Below are 21,477 nucleotides of genomic sequence, written 5' to 3'. Positions count from 1 at the left end.
TTACTGGACATTTGCTTTCTTTCATAATTCTAGTAACAGTGTATGTTGTTGCAGGTCATGGACTCTAGTGTGATTATTCCAAGGAATGCGTTAGTGGAGGTCAACCAGTCTGGCTTTTTAAGTGAAACTCTTATTGACATCACACCTATGTACCCTGTGCCCCACAACTCAGTTGGGCCTCTTGATCCTAGCTGCTCAGCAGAAGGACTTATTGTTTGTGACAAGGAACGAATAAGAGGGAAACTGGGAGTGAGCATGGATGAGCTGGTACGTCTCTGTGGGAAGATGGCTATAAAGATGAATGATTCAGGTGTGGATGAACTATTACATACTGCAGACCAAATTGGAGTTGCATTGGATAACACTAAGCCTCTTCTTGACAAGGTGTGCTTCAAAAACCAAGCAATGTTGTGTCTGCAATCAAATGCTATAGTAAAATTTCAGATCATTGATGCTATGTCTTTTTCTACAGCTCGAGACATTTGTGGAGAACATTGAGCCTGTGATGAAAGAGCTAGAGGATGGTATGGTTCTGAAAGATTTAACACAGCTAGTTAAGTTGGCAACGCATGCAGCTCATGAGCTGAGGTGAACAACACGCAGCCCTGAAGCTATAATTTAATATCTTGGTGTATGCTATTTAATGTAGGTGTCTCATGAGGCAGGCTTAAAAAATAGAGAATTCTTGGAAAACAAGTTAACAGCATGCAATTAATGCTGGCAGGGTCCACATGTTGAATCTTTCCTATGTTCAATCTGTACTTAAGTCCTCTAAAGTAGAACTTAAACTGTAAATATTGAATTTATGCTCAGTTGTAATGTCGATAACTCCTGTGCATGCCTTTTTGGAGATCCACTAACTTAAATCTTTAGGAGAAGAACGTTATAAACTATACCTATTCTTGGCAACAACACTTCACAGTATCGTGCAAGCAAGCCATTAATATTTTGGTGCACTTGCAGGAGTTCCAGTTGGACAACAGAAAACATTAGGCTTTTCCATGATTCTGTGACCACCCTAACCAGGACGCTGAAAGATTTTGAGGTATGCCTATCATCACATCTTACCCTTGCTTCTTGGGAACTAGTAGCTTCAATGGCTATTTCTTAGAGTTCCTTTTCCTCTTTAAAGGTATTCGTGTTTATTGAATTGTTCTTGCAAATGTGTTTGACACTTTCACAGATGTGATATTAGTTTTCCTTTTCGTCTTTCTTAGAGTTCCTTTTCCTCTTCAAATGAATTCATGTTTATTGAATTGTTCTTGCAAATGTGTTTAACAGTTTCACATATGTGATTAGTTTTCCTCATAGATTCATTCAAGATAGGGAGGATTTTATCTCAAACATCCAAAGTCTATGCTAAATTTTGGCTTCATAAAAAGACACCCAAATATCGAGTCACCTGCCTCTCTTTAACTGCACAGTAAATACAGAAAACTGTATTACCACCAGCATGCATAATTTATTGGAATCTGACAATCACAAAGATTCATAAGGAAGTGCTAATACTCCTTGATAATGCCATGTGCATGTGAAACATATTATATAGCATAGACAGAAGGCCATAGTGTTAGGAAATGGAGTCAAGATGAGTTAGTGTGGTGTGTTCTAGTGGGAGTTCTAGTGTAGTGTGTCCTATGGATGCCACGTGTCACATTGGGAGTTATCCCATATGCATTGCTGTTCATGTGTGTGTGTGTACTCTATATAAGAGCTGTACTTGTCTAGTGTCAAATCAATCAAGTATCAAGCCTACAAGCTCTTTGGTCTACATGTGAGTACTTTCATTTGTTCATTACTTGGTCATTTTATTTCCATTTCATTATGTCTTTCTTTGATTATCATTATCTCTCGCCCTAGCCTACCCTCTCTATCCCCTTCTCCACCATGTGCGTTCATGTGGTATCAAAGCCTCCTTTCCTACCTTTCCCTTCCCCTTCTTCTTGCTCTACCTAGAGGATGAGAGAAGCCCACAAATGGAAGCTACCCTCTCCTCCAAGGTAGAGCTACCTTCCCTTAGCCTCACCTTTGGGAGCTGTTGGAGCTGATCTACATCGATTGCCGCACCATTTGTTGCTGCTCATTGCCTCGGAATGCCTCTCCATCAGCTACCCCTTCAGCCTCCCCATTAGCCTCTCCATCAGCTGCCCGTACAGCTGTACATGCCCGTACCAACACTTAGGACTGTGATGCTGCTCCTGTCCACGTTATCTGCCCCTACAATCTGTCCGTATCAGCCTGCTTTTGCTCTCGAAATGCGTGCCATTGCTGCTCATTGTCTCTTCTCCTCCACGTGAGCTGAGCTGCCCTCATTTTGCCCACAAATTGCTGTTCCAAATCTCTCATGATGACATCTCTATCCTCCGCATCTTCTGCCTTTAGTTCCAGCCCTCAGTTTCATCTCCTAAAGTGCTGAAGACTGAAGTTGCCATGTCCCGAGGTACACAATGAGTTCTCTTTCTTCAAACTCATTGCTCGTGGAGAAGTTCAAGGGGGAAGGATTTCCTACTTGGCAAACTAAGGTTCAGTTGCTCCTCATGAAAGAAAATGTATGGGATGCTATTGAGGATGACGCTCCCACAAGAGATCCTCAACAACTCAACTATTGCTATCATCAGACTTTGCCTCGATGATACCTTGATTCATCACATCGACTTCAAATCAACGGCCAAGGTGATATGGGCACGTCTCGAGAATCTTTTTGGTAACAAAATCACAAACTCCAAGTTTTTCTTGAAGTTGCAATTTAATAATTTAAAAATGGATGATAGTGATACCTTGAGTGCACATTTAGCAAAAATGCAATCTCTTGTGCAACAACTTTCCAGCCTGAAGTGTCCCTCAGATGAAGAGGACAAGATGGCTGTCCTCATGAAGAGTATGGAAGGATTCACTCGCTTTAAGCATACTCTTAGACCTACGAAAGGAAACTCGTAAGAATACTGGAAAGCAGATCTTAAATGGTAGGACACCTCCAATTATAGGAGACCTCCTCTCCTTTTATATCCCTAAAAGGATCCAAGGAAAAGATGTCCATTAGAATCTAGAGGGTTTCTTCCTTAAAACTATTCAAGCTTGGACAAGGACGCAAAAAGCAAAGATGCTAGCTGAGAAAAAAACAAGTTATCTCAAATCAGTCAAGAGACTGCAGACGTCATCTTCTATATTTATTGATCTTTGTCTTCTCCTTATTCTAATAGTGGCTTTTGATCTCTATTTGGTACATGTGGCATGGTTGCATGTATCTCGTTACTATTAAACTAGTATAATGTTTCTGCCTGTGGCACGAGAAACAAGATGGACACACCAAGAGTAATTAGGATGAGAAGCAAACAATACATTCAAAGATTCCCCATGATAATTAAAGGAAAACAATAAAGCAGCAAAATTAAAGGAGTCCTAATGAAAGAATCACATTAAAAATGTCTAATGGTTCAAAAAATGCACATTTGACCCAAAGTCAAGCTTGTTCAACTTGGTCAAGACAGGTCCAATAGACCTTTGTTGACCTCTAGCAAGACTCCAGTAACAAATATAAGCGTATTTAATCAAAGTTGCAAAAGGCAAACTTGTTAAACCTGATCAATATAGCCAAACTGAAAAGAAAGAAAGAAAGAAAGTTTATTAAAGTCCTCGGAAGACCAATGGGTCTATGAGACTGTGAAAAACCTGATACAATGAGCTGTGGTAGTGGAGCTACTAAACGAGTATCCACACCAGTGCAGAATGCAAAAAAATGCAAAATGGCAGTACAAAGTCCGAAGTACAACATAGTCATATCTCGACTATATATATCAATCTCAGCATCATTGTCGGCATCATCATAACCATCGCATCATCATCATCAGCAGCAGGAGATCAGGATGGATGAGGCTATGGAAGTGGAGGCATGAGGTCAGCAATAGAACGTTGTCGCCCCCTCTCAAGGGCGCAGTCTTGCTACGTCTCCTGGTCGTAGCTCTGTGTCTAACCAAGGCCATTGTGACCCCCGTCGGTCGGGCTCCGACCCTAAACAAGGAGGGGATGTCCCCAAGTATGATCCGTGAGTTAACCCGCTGTCTGAGCTGTTGGGTCACAGGCTCTGGGTCACGGTCATGTCGAGGTCTCGCCTTGTGGGGGTCTATGTGATCTGGCTGAAAGAACTCCGTGATAGAGCTCTGAGAGGTATCAGTTGAGGGTTTGCAATAACAATAGGTTAGAATGAGAACTATTGTTATTACAGCTTGATGAACCGACTCAATGCTAATCTGATGTCCTATTTTGATCTTTCCTTTCTTCAGTTGATTGTAATAAAAATGACTTTGCATGAGGGGCCATCTAGTTCACAGGCTGTCCAGATTAGCATTAAGTCAGAATCAGACTGTAATAACAATGACATTGGTCTTGGTAGGAGAGAAAACGGGCCAAAACTCCATAACTATCTCTGAAGAGGCAGTAGAAACGCCCTCGGATCTCATAGTAAACAGGACACTTGAAGATGAAATGCTCCTCTGTCTCAACCTCCTGCATGTTACACAGTGTGCATATGCGCCTCTCCTTGGGTAACCGCTCCGCTCTGCCGCTCTCGATACGAAGTCTGTGTGAAGAGACCCGAAACTGCCCAAGGGAGATCCTCAACGAGTGGGGTAGGTGAATCTGCGTGTATCCTGGTGGATCAATGAAACCCTCCGTTGTGATATGTAAGAAGTGGTCTCTGTAGAAGCCCAGCTTCACTGGAAGATCACTCGGTTCGGAATGTGTGTAGCTGGAGTAGATCCTCACGGATAACCTAGTTGACCTCGTGTGATAGAACGGGAGAGAGAGGAGCATCCATGCTGTACTGGAAAGGAGCCCTAGTCCTGCAAACCATCTCTCTGTGCGTGCATACTAGCACCTCTTATCTCCCCCTGCTGCAAGTGCCATAGAAGAGGACAGTGCTAGACATGGTATCCTGCTACGCCCGGATGTGTAATCCCCATACTCCCTGACTCAATACATATACGTAATGACCTGAAATGCAGCATCTAGCTATAATGGGGGTGACCCAAACTCCCCTCGAATGATCTTGTGAGGGACGGATGGCTTACCACGGATCATCCGTGATAACATGAGAAACTGTAGCCGCTCCACCTTGGCCCACTTTGTATCCGACAAGTCTGGCCCCCAACATGGATTGCCATACATCCCTACTGGGCGGATCAAGGTGTCAAAAGGCAACCCTTTGGTCCGTGGATCCTGAAAGTGAGAGCAGAAGCACTGTCTCTCTAGTCTAGCCAATGAAGCATATCCTCTGCTTAGGCGCGCCTGCATCGCGGGTCTCATGGTGAAGATGGGTCCGGAAAAGACAATCCCCAAATAAGTGTATGATGAAACTACCTCAACAAGGGACCCATCAAATGCGAAATGCTCATCGCGCATGACGGCTCGAGATGTATTGAAGATCATAACCTTGGTTTTACCCAAGTTGACCTTCAAATCATGAGACTCACAAAAGGACTGTAGTGCGTCAAGGTGTCTCTGGAGCCCCTCTGCTGAGGAAGACAAGAGAGCCACATCATCTGCGTAAAGTAATATTCGGATCAGGGTGCCCGCGAGAGAGCAACCTACCCCACCTTGTGCTTGCATCACTGTCTCGAGCTCGTCAATGTAGAGGCCAAACAAAGGTAGGTGATCATGAGCACCCTTGTTTGACCCCGATAGTGCTCATGATCTCGTTTGTCCATCCAGATCCTGTCCGGACTTTGCCTGAAACTCGCTCATAAAGTGCCATGACAGCCCAAATGATCTCTTGGTCGTAACCCAGATCCTGTAGGCGTCGTATGAGGCGGTCTCTCGGAACGGTGTCAAATGCCTTGCGAAAATCCACAAAGCAATAGTAAACCCTTTGCTTCTGTGCCCTCGCCTCCTCGATGATACATCTGAGCGTGAGAATGTGGTCCATGGTCCCATGATCCCGCCTGAAACTGGCTTGTCCCGCTGCTCTGAGTCCTGGACACTCCGCAAATCTGCTGACCTCAAAATCAAGTACTGATGCATAAATCTTGGACTTGACATGTCCAATCATAACAATCCTATAGTTCTCCGGGTTCATGGGATCCCCTACCTTGTGGATGGGTGAGATAGTGTTGATGGTCCAAGTGCGTGGAAACCCCAAGCAAACAGCTTCATTAAATAGCTTGAAAAAGCTCGGGGCTAGGAGGTTAATCCCATATGCAATGAACTCAGTGCATTGTCCGTCAGGATCCTTCGCTCGGCCATTATGAAGTTTCATTACGGCATCCTTTACCCCTCCCTAGTGAAGAGGTTGCAGGATGTGGGGCATGGCATATGTGAGAGGTTAGGGGCTGGCTGATTTGGGATATCATAGAGCATGCATGCATAATTTTACCACACCTGAGTGTGAGTGAGTAATGGGGGGGACCGTCTAGCTAGAAATCTCTGCCAGATGTCCTTAGAGTTGTTATGGAACATAATGTTCAGTAGCTCCTCCTCGTTCCGACGCACGAAGTCAAGTTTCTTCCTGCATAGTAGACGACCATACTCGTGTAGCGTCTATGGTTTGCTCGGAAGGCTGTTTTTTGTTTCGAATCTAAGCTGATGGCATAAAGCCTTACACTCGTCATCGTACCAGCTATTACAGGGTACGGTCCCAGGAGGTGGTGGGTGGGTGGAGCGGGTGGTGTGGGGGAAGGTGTGAAGAGCATCCTTGTGTAGTGAGCGAGTGACTAGGGCAGCACGGTCCTCTAATAAGGGTATAAAGTCAATGTATGCGAGAAGTATGTACATACGGCCAGAGTAGGTAGGTGAGTGATTGTGATCAAAGCGTATATCATGGTAGGTGGAGTAAGAACTCAACGGGGTAGAAAGTGCTGTGCGGCGGGGGGTAGAAATGCTAAAGAAAAGATAGGTATGATCAGCCCTGGAGGGAGAGGTGCTACGGTAAAGTCAGTGATGGTAGATGTGAAGGTAGGGGATCCCATGATGTAGTCCACAACACTGAAGCCTCCCCCATGTGAAAAGCAAGTGAAGCCACCTGATGCGGGCCATCTGTCAAGACCATTATAGATAATGAGATCATGCATCCTGCCAAGGTCTAATAGGGCTTGCCCATACGATGTGAGCAGTCCTTGTCTGTCAGCCGAAACTTGTAGCATACCTGCCTCCTCAAGGTCAATGTCTGGCAGTAGAGTGGAATCATCCCTGAAGTCGAGGAGTGGTGCTTGACGAGCACCTGTTCTCATGTTGAAGTCCCCAACTAGGAGAACTTCCGTGCGGCTAGAGAAGTCAACAATGGACTGACAAAGAGTAGCAAATGGGGATGTCTCATCCTCCCCTCGAATATCTCTGGCAAAGCGGGAGGTCTCGGGGGGGGAAGTAGCAAACTGCAATGAACAAATCCCGGCTATCCATGTGTCGAGCCTGGATCCAGAGAAATCTGGAGTGTGGATCTCTCTGCTCCACTGAGATGGCCCCCAAAAGTGTGGATCTGTAAAGGACTGCGACTCCTCTTGACCCTTGAACCCCTCCTGTATCCCTTGTCTCATCTCTGTAGGCAGACTCCCATGTATACCCGCTGGCTATTGGTAGTGGGCGTTCTGGACTCTGATGTGTCTCTGTGTAAAAGACTATGTCATGACCTGTATAGGATTCCAAGAAGTTCCCTGGTTCTGACCATAAGGTACCATTACAGTTCCAAATGGTAGAGGATAGGGTCTTGGATGTCTGGGTCTCATAGACCCTGCCTCCCTATGCGGGAGGAGAGGTGGGTGCCTGATGGGGGCCTGCAAGGAGTCGTCCATCTCGTACTACTGCCCACTTTCCCTCCTTGCGGGCCTGATTCCGCTGCTGCAATAGAAAACGCTCTCCTCAACCTGTAGTGGGGTGAGGTCCTCGTCGATGGAGATCGGTGCCTGGTCTCATAAGGCTGACCTACGACGTTAAGCGAAAAGTCGTGCCTGGGCGTCATGGAACCGTATGATAAGGGACTGCTCTCGGTTGGGGTCCCTCCCAACCCGCCATGCTCTCTCAATCTTGTGCTCAGTCGCCCCTAGGGTAGTGGTCACGAAGGCCTGCGCATCTGCCATCGGGGTAGCCGCAGTGCGGGGAATCTCACGTACTCTGATGTTGAGAGCCTTGCTAGCTCTTTGCTGCTGCTCCAAGAGGGTAGCCGAAACGGTTACCCTTGCAGGTTCCCGTTTGGCTATGTCGACCAATCTGGACGTCTCCTCGATGGCAGATTGCATGCTCGCAATCTGTGCCTCCACAACTGGGGTGCTACCTGGGATTGTACGTATAGCAATGATCTCCTGTCGGAGCTGTGAGATCTCCTGTCTGAGCCCCTGAATAAGATCAGCCTGGACTTGGATAGCCTGAGACTGCTCCTGTATGAGTCGTGCCTGCTCCTGGTGAAGTGTGTCTGCTCCTGTGCGAAGCGTGACAGCTCCCTCTTGCGCTTTCGGATGCTCTGGACCTCCATCAGCAAGTACTCCCAAGCCTCTGATGGGTCAGCTCGTCCGTGCTCTAACACAAATTCACAATGATCATGTTTCGTAAGTTGCAAAAAGACTTGTGTGGTTATAGATTATCTAAACCAAACAACTTTTAAGGACAAACAGGCCCCCCTGATAAGTGGCATTTCTAAACTTGGTAATGGAGTTTTAGCGCACTGTTATCTTTATTCTATTTGAAAGTAATCCATACAAGGTATGTGAAGATTTGATCTCTTGGTAAGTGGAGAAGAGACCTTGGGAACTTGGTGTAGTTGCTAGAGACAAAAACAAGGTTAACGAAGGGTAACAAGACAATTAAGGTGATGCGTAAGTTTGAAGATATAAAGGCCTATGCACATGTGTGTTGTTTATTTGCCTGCGCTCCGGAAAGCTATGGAGATGAGGACTCAATTAGGTTTGAAGGTCACCCTCAATTTAAGTTTTGTACTAAGGTGTTTCATGTTCACAACCACCTTTAGTTGTGATAATACTGAAGAGGTACTAATTTGTGAAGATGGACATGATTTGTGCTGCCATGGCAGCTTCCAAAAGGTATGACCTTGGGGGGTATACCTTGGATGAAGTTGTCCATGCATGATGCTAGATGCCGGTGAACTTTCTGATGCTGTTGTATACAGTCAGGCTGTTGGATGCCTTATTTATCTCTTCAATACCTGCCCAGATTTTCAGTTCATGTATCCCAATTGAGTAGGTATATGCGCAGCCCAAGGACACATCATTGGTGTGCTATAAAGCCTGTTTTCAAATACTTGCAGGGTATGGAGTCTCTTGGTTTGTTCTATGCCAGGGGAGGTGACTCTACTTGCATGCTTTTAGGGATTATCACACTAGACATTCCACCGATGGAAATTGTTTCTTTATTGGTAGTCCATGCATTTCTTGGTTGAGCAAGAACAATCCACTGTGGCAACTTCATTAGGTGAAACTGAGTACAAGAGGCAGTTTTCACAACTACAGTTGAATGGCCCCTGCTTCCGAAGCTGCTCTTCCAGCCCGCCTCCGCTACCCTCCCCTCCAGCCTGCCTCCGCCTCCCACGCCGCTCCTTGCCCGCCCCCCCGCAACTCCTCCTCCACGTCGCCTCCTCCCCCGCCTCCGCCTCCCATGTTGCTCTTGCCCGCCCCCCCGTGTCTCCTTCTGCCCCCGCACCTCCTCCTCGCCTCCTCCTTCCCCTCCCGTGCCTCTTCTTGCCCCCCCGTGCCTCCTTCTGCTCCATATTCTCCTCTCCTCCCCCGCTGTCTTGTCTTCCCCCACCCTTCGTTTCTCCCTCCCTTCTTGCGCCATTTCCTGCCTGCCACCCCGCTTCTTGACCGTCTTCTAAGCTTTTTTCCTTTCCCTTTTTCCACCCCTCCTCTTCCTCCCGAGTAGCTTCGGGTTAATTGGCTTACGCCTCGGAGAAAGTAAGCTTGGTGGTGACACTTGTTTGGCCAGAAGGGCTCAAATGGCAGCACCTCGAATCCCAAAGCCGTCAAGGTATCCTTTCTCCAGCAGATAAGCAACAGGTACGGCATGCAGTTCAGTCCCTTCAGGACAAGGCTATTGTGGGCAGAGTTGTGGGCCTCACACCCACAAGGCGACAGGTGTGCGAGAGTGGATCCAAGCAAGCTTGGCACTAGAGGGTGACCATATTCAGGAGGTCACTATCTATGGAAGAGGCATCTTCCTCATCCAGCTGAGCTCCCCCGATACTGACTTGACACTTGTGGAGCAGAGCCCCATCCTCCTTGGCTCGCAGTTGGTGTACCTCTTTCCTTTGTACCATGGCTTTACAGTGGAGGACATGGACACGACACATCATGTTCCCCGTTTTTTGGTTACGCTCTGCTTCCTAGGGCTCCCAAAGGATTATAGAGCCATCCTCCCCTCCATTGGTCGGGCATTTGGCACCGTGCTTGAGTCTCCACCAGATTCAATCGCTTCAGTGGTAGCAAATGACAGGGTCCCCAGGATCAGGCTGGTGGTTGAGAGTCAAGAGTCCCTCCCAGAGTTGATCCTCCTAGAGACCCTCGAAGGGGGCACACTGCCAGCGAGTGGAGATTTTTGGATTACTAGGCTAGTTTCTTCGTTGCAGATAGATGGGTCACCTAGCCAGAGATTGCCCCCACGGCCAAGGCCGAGCTCCTCCCCCCCGACCCCTGTAGAGTAGGTAGAGTCAGCAGGCCAGAGCCCAGTACCCCCCTAGACAGGAGCAACATGAGTCTCAGACCCCTTGGATGACCTCCTTAGAAGGGGAATGGACCCAGGTTAAAAAGAAAAAGAAACCAAGTAAACAGGCCCGCAAGCGTCGTAGGCAAAGGGCTAGGCGCACAGAGAGAGACAGGGCTTGAGGAACAATAGGAGCCCTCATGTGGAGATCCACCTCCCCTAGCAGAAGGACCCACTGTCCAGTAAGAGGATCCTCCCGTGATGGAGGTTCAGCACCCGCACTCACCCTTGCATCAGCAGCGAGCCGTAGGAGCTCCTCACCCTTGCATCAACAGCGAGCCGTAGGAGCTCCTAACGTTGTGATGGCAGAAGCTATGGACGTTAGCTCGACAGTGGCTGAGGAGGTGCGAGTCTAGAGCCCCGGCGAGCCTGATCAACAAGGGGGCCTGTGGTCGTCCCTCTTCCCCTCCAGATCCTGCTCCCTCTCCACTCCCCCCCCTCCCTCCTGGATTCCCCCTGCCCCCTTGCCCTCCTGCTATGGTCACCCTCACCACCCGCCCCCCTCCCTCCCCACTCCCCGTCTCCACCTCCGCAGCAGGTTCTTTAGCCTCCCAACTCTCCCCTACCTCGACACCCTTGCCACCAGGCAAGGATAAGACAACGTTCCCTTCCGCTTCCTCACCGCAGCATCCTGTCCAGTCGGGGAGGGAGCTAGAGGGAAGGGGCTTGTCCTCCCAATTAGCAGCTTCCAATCTCTGGCCTGGGCGTCCCTTATCGCGGGACTTCTGGAGATTGGGACCCTTGAATTATCTAGAGATTCCGGACTCTTACCCTCTACCCCTAGAGGTAATGCTTGTGGTCTTGTATCCCAAGAAAGAGGGCTCGATCAGCGTAGTGGGCTCCCAGACACACCCTATTTGGAGATTCCAGTTCGCATCCACAGGGTTGGAGAAGTGGTCCCTAGTGGTGTTTGATGCTATTATGGGAGATCAGATTTCATGCATGATGGACGAGTGGATGGGGCCACAGGGAGTGCACCTTTGGCACATCCATGGTGCGGAGGTGAATTTTCAGCTGGGCTTCGTTCGAGAGAAGCCGATGTGTGGTTTGGCGGTAGGAGTTATCAGATTGCCGCTTGAGGCAGAGGTTGATTAGGCATATGACTGGCTACTCCAGAAGCGTGCGGAGTTGTTCGGGGTGGAAGTCTCCTTCATGATGAAGTGGGCACGGAAGATTGGTATTGAGAGTCAGTGTCCACCTTAGTACGTCGATGTACAGACACGGACTACTCACCCTCCAAACCCTCGGCAAAGTCACATAAGGCAGTCTTTCTGGAACAGGCATCCACTCACAAGAGAGCCTTGTTTTCTGCATCCCCGTCCTCATGAACTGGACCATATGTTAGAATTATAGATATAATTCAGCAGTGACCAATGTAATTTAATAAGCTAGTTAGGGGCACTTTTCCCTCTTTAAGAGGTTTTTCCCCCTAACCGCAGTTAGTCCACTAACTATGGTTAGTGACTACTAAGGTTTTGTCACTAGGACAAGACCTTATCTCACTCCTTCAGTTGTATCTCTTACACTCTTCTATTGCAACTAAGCTCTCAAGCTTTCAAGCTCTCAGCTCACTCTCTTGCTCTCTCTCCACTCACACTCACATTTGGTATCAGAGCAGATCATGCTCTTGGACCTGCTCCCTGCTTTCGGACTCTAGCTCCCGCGAGCTCCCTTTGCTAGCCGTACCTTCCGTCTGCTGCAGTCTCGTCATCTCGTACAGTGCCGTACATTCCGTACAGGTCCGTACGGCCCTGCTACTCCAGCACGTACTACACCTACACTGATCGTCCGTACTTGCTCGTACTTGTCGTACGTGTCGTACCTGCTCGTACATACAGTCTCATCGTTCGTACTTGTCGTACCTGCTCGTATATGTAGTCTCGTCGTTCGTACCTATTGTACATGCTCGTACATTCGTCAACTGCAGATCTGCCGTACTTGCTCGTACCTGCTGCTTCCGTATTGCGTGACTGTACGGATGTACAACTCGTCGCCGTACAGCCTTTAGCCCTGTACGTACCTGCGCCGTACTCACTGCTTTGCAGATCTGCTCGTCCGTACATCCGTACCTGCTCGTCCGCACATGTGGCACCAACCTACATCGACTGTATAGTACAGTCATCCGTACTCAGTCGTACAGTCACCGTACCAGTAGATATGGTGGTATTTGTGCAGACATTTGGGTATTTTTGGGTTCATAGTTGCTTGTGAAGCAGACATTGCAGGCAGATTCAGAGGTTTAGCAGTACAATTTCTTGCAGAAATTTGGGGATTTTGTGATTACACTGCAATTTCGCAGTGAAATTTGGGGCTTTTGCAGACGGAGCGCAATTCTTGCAACATTTGGGGCTTTTGATCGATTTGCCCCTTTCTGGTTGCAATTTCAGGCCTATTTTGGGGCTTTTGTGTTGTGAGAGCAATTTTGGAGATTTCAGTTCATACTGCCTTTCTTGAAGTGTTTTGCAGCACTTTTGGCAGATTCTGGAGAGTTTTTGATGCTTGGACAGATTTCTGACAGTGCAAGTGCAGAAATCTAAGTTGCATTTACAGCCAGTGCTTGGCTGTGTTTTTTGGGAGTTGTGCATTTCATTCCCAGTAAGGGAATTCAGTTTTGTATCTGCTAAAATCTCTTTCTCAGATATGGCCCAGCAAAATCAGAATGATTTCCAGTTCGGTGGTCTTTCACAGGAAGACAAGTTGGATGGTACCAACTACTCCCTCTGGAGTTTTATGGTACGCAATATTCTGATTTCTCGCAATTTATGGGATTATGTGAATGGGGGTGAGATCCGACCAGCAGGTATGGCACCTAATACCCCTCCCTAGCAAGGAGGTGGAAGAGGTCATGCACAGAGTGCAATTGCAGGAGGACAGGTTGTTGGTGCAGCTGTAGCCACCACTCCAGAACAAAAGAGATGGGATTCCAGGGATGCCTTAGCTTTGTCATGCATCTCTCTTTCAGTGAAAAGATTTATCATTCCGCATATCCGGTCGTGTAAGACCTCGAAGGCAGCGTGGGATATCTTAGAAAGCATGTATGCAGCACGGAATGATGCAAGGGTATCTTTCTTGAAAAGAGAGTTAAGTAATACACATATGGAAGAGGGTGACTCCATGTCAGTCCACCTCACAAAGCTACAGGATCTCAGAGAGCAATTATTGAACATTGATGAGATTATTCCTGATTCAGAGATGATTACCACCACTCTGAATTCTCTTCCTGAGACTTATCTCAGCTTTCATACCTCGCTAAACTTATCATTGAGGTGGGGTGCAAATCCTCACTTTTCATGAGTTGATAGGACTTCTGCTTCAGGAAGAGCAGACCAGGAAAAACTTGGCTTCACGTGCAGGTGAACAAGCTATGCTCTCAAAGTTCAAGTCAAAAACAAAGGGACAGGCAAAGACATCAGTAAATCAGCCTTCCAGTGGGTCAGGACAGCCTTAACAAAAGGCTAAGAATGATGCAAGTAAGCCCAAGAAGAAGGGTTTTTGTCATTACTGTAAAAAGTCAGGTCATCACATTGTAGAATGCAGGAAAAGGCTTGCAAAAGAGAAGAAAAACAGCTCCGGTATGGCTGTTTCAGATTCAGCTCCTCATGCATCTGACAGTGGGGATGCTGCAGCCAACTTTGTTGGACAGGATTATGCCTTTTGATCTTGCATTTCAGATTCTAGGCTGGCTGCTCCAGATGCTCGGGATAGTACAGCCACTTGTAATGATGATACATATGCCTTTTTGACTTGCAGTTATGATCCTTCCACGGATGCATCAGCTTTCAGTGTCAATGAAACACTGAATACTTGGTATTTTGACAGCGGTGCCTCCAAGCATATCACTTCTAGGAAGTGTCTCTTTACTTCCTTGCATCCACCTCCCGTTGGTAAGAAAGTCACTTGTGCCAACAACTCGTCATATTCAGTACGTGGTACAGGAGAAGTTGAGCTTACCGCCATTGATGGCTCAGTTTTCAGACTTTCAGATGTCTTGTATGTGCTTGGTATCACCAAGAATCTCCTTTCAGTATCCGCTCTTAACAGGGCTGGATTTCAGGTCATCTTTGAGGATGACAAATGTGCTGTTCGGGACAGAGAAAATGATTATGCCTTGAGATTATCTGGTACTCTGCTGCATGGGCTTTTTCAGCTTGATCTTTTTGAGAAAAGAGCAGCCCATGCTCTTGCAGTTTCTACTCCTACTGCTACCATGCAGAATGCAGAGTTATGGCATGACAAATATGGCCACATGCATTACAACAGCTTGATGACACTTCAGAAGCACTCTATGGTTGATGCATTGCCACCTCTTGAGATACCTCCTCCACATGCTTGTGAAGGGTGCATTTTAGGCAAGATGCATAGATTCCCCTTCAAAAAGGATGGTTCAGTTAAAACTGTCCGAAAATTACAGCTTATACACAGTGATGTCTGTGGTCCCATGAGGACTCCATCATTGGGTGGTCATCTCTACTTTGTTACTTTTATTGATGATTACTTCAATTTCACTTGGGTCTTTGGGTTGAAGCGCAAATCAGAAGTGTTCATGGTGTTTAAACATTTTTCAGCCATGGTTGAAAATGAATCTGGACTCAAGATACAGACATTGCGCACAGATAGAGGTGGGGAATACTTATCTGCAGATTTTGATGCTTTTCTGAAAGGCAAGGGTATTGTGCATCAGCTCACAGTGAGGCTGACCCCTCAGCAAAATGGCAAAGCTGAGAGGAAAAATAGAACTCTTATGGAGATGGACAGATGTATGCTGAAAAGCAAACACATGCCTCATAAATTCTGGCTTGAAGGTCTAATGTGTGCCAACTACATCTTCAATCGGTCTCCCACTAAGGCTTTGAAAACAAAAACTTCCTATGAAGTCTGGAATGGGAGAAAGCCTTCAGTGGATCATTTCCGTGTCTTTGGATGCCTTGCATATGCTCATGTGCCAGTTGAATTTCGGCATAAGTTGTCAGATAAGGCAATTAAGTGCATATTTGTTGGGTACAGTGCAGAAAGCAAGGGGTACCGTCTCTACAATCTTGCTACACGATCTTGCTACACGCAAGATCATTGTCAGTAGAGATGTGATATTTGCAGAAAATTCAGCTCACACTTAGGCTGAATTTCATATGCCTTCTTCTTCAGAGGATGTTTTTGAGGGGTTGCTACCCATTGCCTTGGGTTCCCCTGCTGATATTTCTGATGCAAATCAGAATTTACAGCCACCTCCCAATGCTCCAGTTCAGCCACAGGATGTCTTGCCACTTCCACAGGCAGTGGAACAGGTGGTTCAGCAAGAAATTGCAGACATACATGCAGCAAAAACAGTCCCAAACTGGCTGTTACAGACTCTCAGGGAGAGTAAGATTGATGCTCCATTACCTGGCAGGACTCGCAGTGCAGTAAGGCACATGGAAGGTGCTAATTCAGTGGAATCAGCATATGCAGGTACTCTTCTCGATGAGGAGCAGCCTGCAACATTTGAAGAAGCAAAGGACAATGTGCATTGGATGAATGCCATGCACGATGAATTGCAATCCATTAAGAAAAATCAGACTTGGGATGTCGTAGACTTGCCACCAGGTAAACATGCCATTGGTACACGATGGGTTTTCAAGGTGAAACGGAAGCCAGATGGCTCCATTGACAGATACAAGGCAAGGCTGGTTGCCAAAGGCTATGCTCAGAAAAAGGGCATAGATTATGAGGAGACTTTTGCTCCTACATCCCGGATGACCACCATCCGATCTGTTATTGCAATGGCTGCACATTTTGAGTGGAATGTTCATCAGTTGGACATTAAAACAGCCTTCCTAAATGGAGACTTGTTGGAAGAGGTTTATGTCAAACAACCTCCAGGCTTTGAAATTTTAGAAAATGCACTTCAGGTATGCAAGCTAAATAAAGCTTTGTATGGGCTGAAACAGGCCCCTCGTGCATGGTATGCCAAGATTCATGCCTTTTTGACCAGCAAGGGGCTGCACAATAGTCCTACTAAGAGCACCCTCTACATCAAGAAGGATGGGGGGAAAATTTTAGTCATCATTCTTTATGTCGATGACTTACTGCTCACAGGGTCCAATGAAGATAATATTGCAGATTTCAAAGCTGATTTGCAGACCAACTTTGACATGACAGATTTGGGGTTGCTTCACTTTTATTTGGGGATCCAGTTCTCTCAAGAGAGACGTGGCACTGTTATGTCTCAGTCCAAGTATGTGCAGAAACTCTTGGACAGATTTAACATGCATGATTGTAAGCCCATAGCAACTCCCATGGAGCCGGGGCTGAAACTCACAATGCATGATGCAGGAGAATCAGTTGATGCCACATTTTATAGTCAGACTGTTGGATGCCTCATTTATCTCTGCAACACTAGACTTGATACTCAGTTTGCAGTATCTCAGTTGAGTAGGTATATGCACAGCCCAAAAACTATGCATTGGCAGGCAGTTAAGCGCATCTTCCGTTATTTGCAGGGCACGAAGTCTTTTGGCTTGTTATTTCCCAGGGGGGGTGACTTGCAGATGCATGCCCACAGTGATTCAGATTGGGCTGGTGATTATGACACTAGGTAGTCCACTAGTGGCAATTATTTCTTTTTGGGTAAAGCTTGCATTTCCTGGCTGAGCAAGAAACAATCTACAGTGGCTACCTCATCATGTGAAGCTGAGTACAGGGCAGCTTTCACAGCAACAGTTGAATGTGTCTGGCTGTGTCGTCTATTTGTTGATCTTCATCTGTCACTGGAGGGTCCTTCTCCAATTCTCACTAATAGTCAGAGTGCCATTGCAGTGGCAAAGAATCCAGTGTTTCATGCTCGCACGAAACACATTGAGGTTCACTATCACTACGTCAGAGAGAAGTTGCATGCAGGAGAGATCAGTATGATCTTTGTGTCACACATGACAATGTTGCAGATATTTTCACCAAAGCACTTCCACGTGAAAAGTTTGAGGCATTTCGCAATGCCCTGAACTTATATCCGTTTGGTGATTAATCATCCTTGTACATGACATTGGCACTATGACATTGGCACTGCAGGGGGGTGTTAGAATTATAGATATAATTCAGCAGTGACCAATGTAATTTAATAAGCTAGTTAGGGGCACTTTTCCCTCTTTAAGAGGTTTTTTCCTCTAACTGCAGTTAGTCCACTAACTATGGTTAGTGACTACTAAGGTTTTGTTACTAGGACAAAACCTTATCTCACTCCTTCAGTTGTATCTCTTACACTCTTCTATTGCAACTAAGCTCTCAAGCTTTCAAGCTCTCAGCTCACTCTCTTGCTCTCTCTCCACTCACACTCACACCATAGTGAGTTGGAAAGTGCACGGGCTCCACGATCGTGCTCGTAGTCAACCGCAGTACTTGATCCTTCGGCAGGAGTTGCAGAGGGTAGTGGTAGAGCAGACAGTGGACATCCTTTTGATTCAAGAGCATATGTTCTCAGCATCAAACATCAGACGGCGACACCATCTTCTCCTAGGGAGAGGCCCGAAGGAGTGGTCCGCTACAGTAGGATGGAGCAGAGGGGTCTGCATCTCTCACAGACAGTGGTTCCAGAGGTCTATGATCAGGGCGAGCTTATCCCAGGATGGGCAGTTTGGATGGGAGTTAGGATGGGAGAGTCCAGGATTGGGATCTTGCATTTATGGAGAGGAGTTCGAGCGTCAGACCCTTGTTTGGCACCCAGAGATCCGAGATCAGGAGGGGCATATGCTCGGACAACGGACTCACATTGGTTAGGCACAGTGGGACAGTGGACCGGCCGGGTCTTTTGGTAGATGGAGCGGATTACCCATGGAGGCAGAGGTGAGGCTTGGCGCCATAGCGCATTCGTGAGGGGTAGGGCAGCGGATGAGAGAGATGGACCTAGTCATCCCTGAGTCCTGGTGGGAGGGACTTCGCGTGTGGATGCACTGCAGATGGTTGGGCCAGTTTTCTTCGACTAGTGTCCCCTTGAGGATGATGATGTAGCAAGGCAGCATGCAGCCCGGTTTTTCCCGTGTAGGACCTGAAGGCCTACTCCAAACACTCACTAAGAGAGACCCAGAGATGGATGGGAGTCTTGATGGGATTCATTGGCAGATGATCAGAGTGGTGGGATGTTTGGGGCACATTGACCCTTCCAGTATCTCAGAGTAGGATGCCCCCAGATGGCGCCTCTGGCTTTGGGAGGGTAGGCCCTTGAGGGAGGTCCAGTGGGATCCGAGACCACACGGATTGGCAGGAGGCTTCAGATGGACTTTTCAATGTGGACCCTTTCGAGGGAGAGGCATTGGGTGGCCCAGAGAGTGCCCTAGGATGTCCGTTCTAGGTTTTGGATGCGGTTATGGTCCAATTTGCGGCCGAGGAAGATATCCTACTTCTTCTGGCTGGCCGCCCACGGAGGCTTGCCCATTGGGGAGCAGATGGGGGTGGAGGGGAAGTGTCATTGTGTTGCTCTGTTGGCTTTCTGGAGACGATCCCGCATTGCCTTTGGGGTTGTCGTAGCACAGCGAGGATTTGGATGGGAGCCCTCAAGATCATCTCCCATATGCAGAGTCTTCAAAGGCACTACACTTGGGGGATGGTGGCCTATTTGAATAAGGGAGGACACACGTTCCAGATTGATGAGACCTCCCCAGCTTACTGGATATAGGGTCAGAGCATTCAGAGGATAGAGCTCCATGAGGCTGTCCAACCTGATAGCCTCGCTACTGCTCCTCCGTAGGACAGCATATGGGAGATAGTAGCCAGTATCACTGCGTGGAACATTTGGGTTGCTCGCTGCAGTCTGGTGATGGCTGAGCATCCGGTTCCACCCTCGGCTACCTTGGTGGCCCTCTGGCAAGATATCATCTACAGCCTCCGCTCCACTTGGGAGCGTGGGATTCCAGGCTCTAGGACGATTGTTGCGAGGTGTGCTCGATTCTGCAAGGCTTGGCATGCAGGAGTTTTTTACATTTTCACTCCGCGAGGGATTCGCTGGTTGTATAGTCCCCCCACCTAGATTTTAGCCCCATTACCAGAGATCCTCTAGGTAGTGAGCTGGGTTTCTGTGGAATGGGCCGGTTTTTTCTTTCAGTCTTTTCCCGGTTTTTTTTCCATACTCAACACCTTTGGGGCTGTTGTTTTGTATGAAGTCTTTCAAACATTAATAGAAGGTTCCTTTCTTTGCCAAAAAAAAAAAAAAAAACTACAGTTGAATGTGTATGCCTCAAGAGATTGATGGCAGATCTTCATGGTAGTTTGCAGTGATGTACTCCTATACTCGGTGACAGTTGACTGCTATTGTGGCGGCACGAAATCTTTGATTCATGCATGCATGTTGGTGCAGAGACGAGACACACGAGGAGAGAGCAAGCACAAAAAGCTCGAATGATTGATTGATACAGAAGATGTGACTAAAGTCACATCATATACATGGATAAGGTTGTGCTTGTTGCTAAGCACACCCTGCAGGTCACATGGAAGTGTGCTTGCCAAGCTCGGGGGAAAAAACCTCCACTAGTTGGAGTAAAAAGTGCCCCGGGCCTACACCTAAGGTGTCACCCTACACTCCCAACACATAGGTGCTAACAAACTCCCTTGGAGTGAAGTGGGTGACAGTGTACAAGGCAATTGTGTTATCAATCACCAAAAGGAAGTAAGTTCAGAAGCTTGCGAAAGCCTTCGAACTTCTCACGAGACAATGCTTTGGTGAATATATCTGCCACACTGTCATGTGTAGGCACATAGATCATGCTGATTTCTGAGGCAGACAATCTCTCTCTGACATAATGATAATGAACCTCAATATGCTTTGTGCGAGCATGGAAGACGGGATTCTTGGCAACTGCCAAAGCACTTTGACTGTCTGTAAAAATAGAGGTGGCAGACTCTTGTCTCATACCCAAATCAGCAAATAATCGCCTGAGCCAAACACACTCAACGGTGGTTGTGAAAGCTGCCCTGTACTCAGCTTCACAACTGGAAGTGGCCATGGAGGGTTGCTTCTTACTCAACCAAGAGATGCATGACTGCCCAAAGTAGAAGCAAAAACCTGAAGTGGACACTCTTGTGTCAAAGCATCCTGCCCAATCAGAGTCACAGAAAGCATGCAGCTGTGGATCAGCTCCCTTGGGAAAGAATAAACCAAGGTGCATAGTACCGTGCAAAGAGCGGAACACGCGCTTAACAGCCTGCCAATGCTTGGTTCCTGGGCAATGCATGAATCTGCTCAATAAGGAGACCCCAAACTGAATATCTGGCCGTGTATTGCATAAATAAATCAAGCAGACCACAGCCTGCTGGTACAATGTCTGATCAAAAGCATCCCCAGAATCTTCAATGCTGAATTTCATCCCAGTCTCCACAGGAGTTGCAACTGGCTTGCAATCTTGGAAAGAGAACCGCTGAAGGAACTTCTGGATGTACTTAGTTTGTATCAGAACAATACCATCATCCCGCTGTATAAACTGAATGCCCAAATAAAAATGCAAAGGGCCCAGATCACTCATCTCAAATGAGGAATGTAATTCAGCCTTGAAGGCTGCAATATTTTGCTCATTGGGGCCTGTGAGCAGCATGTCATCAACATATAAAACAATGACCAAAAAAACATCCTGAGTCCTTTTAACATAGAGGGTCCTTTTAACATAGAGGGTACTCTTAGTTGGACTGTTGCTGAATCCCTGGGCAACCAAATATGTGTGTATCTTTTCATACCAAGCTCTAGGTGCCTGCTTAAGGCCATACAGAGCTTTGCGAAGCCTGCACACCAAGTGTTCCTGTCCATCCTGCTCAAATCCAGGAGGCTGTGTA

General features: G+C 47.2%; 1 protein-coding gene and 1 pseudogene across 1 annotated transcript in view; one reads left to right on the top strand and one right to left on the bottom strand.

Moving 5' to 3' along the window:
- LOC147897205 (protein TRIGALACTOSYLDIACYLGLYCEROL 2, chloroplastic-like) overlaps positions 1-21,477 on the top strand; it is a 99,674-nt gene that overhangs the window by 33,412 nt on the left and 44,785 nt on the right. The window contains exons 2-4 of the mRNA XM_087381635.1: positions 55-384; positions 473-588; positions 964-1,045. Of these exons, the coding sequence (XP_087237761.1) occupies positions 55-384; positions 473-588; positions 964-1,045 (528 nt within the window). The remainder of the gene's footprint in view (positions 1-54; positions 385-472; positions 589-963; positions 1,046-21,477) is intronic.
- Positions 20,304-21,023, bottom strand: LOC147897206 (secreted RxLR effector protein 161 pseudogene; annotated as a pseudogene).

This window comes from Dipteris shenzhenensis, chromosome 11, assembly GCF_047967505.1.
Source record: "Dipteris shenzhenensis isolate YYH24624 ecotype China chromosome 11, Dip_SZ_1.0, whole genome shotgun sequence".
In the NCBI taxonomy this organism is placed as follows: domain Eukaryota; kingdom Viridiplantae; phylum Streptophyta; class Polypodiopsida; order Gleicheniales; family Dipteridaceae; genus Dipteris; species Dipteris shenzhenensis.
The sequence above is the reverse complement of the archived record's forward strand: the minus strand, read 5'-3'. Positions and strand labels throughout refer to the sequence as shown.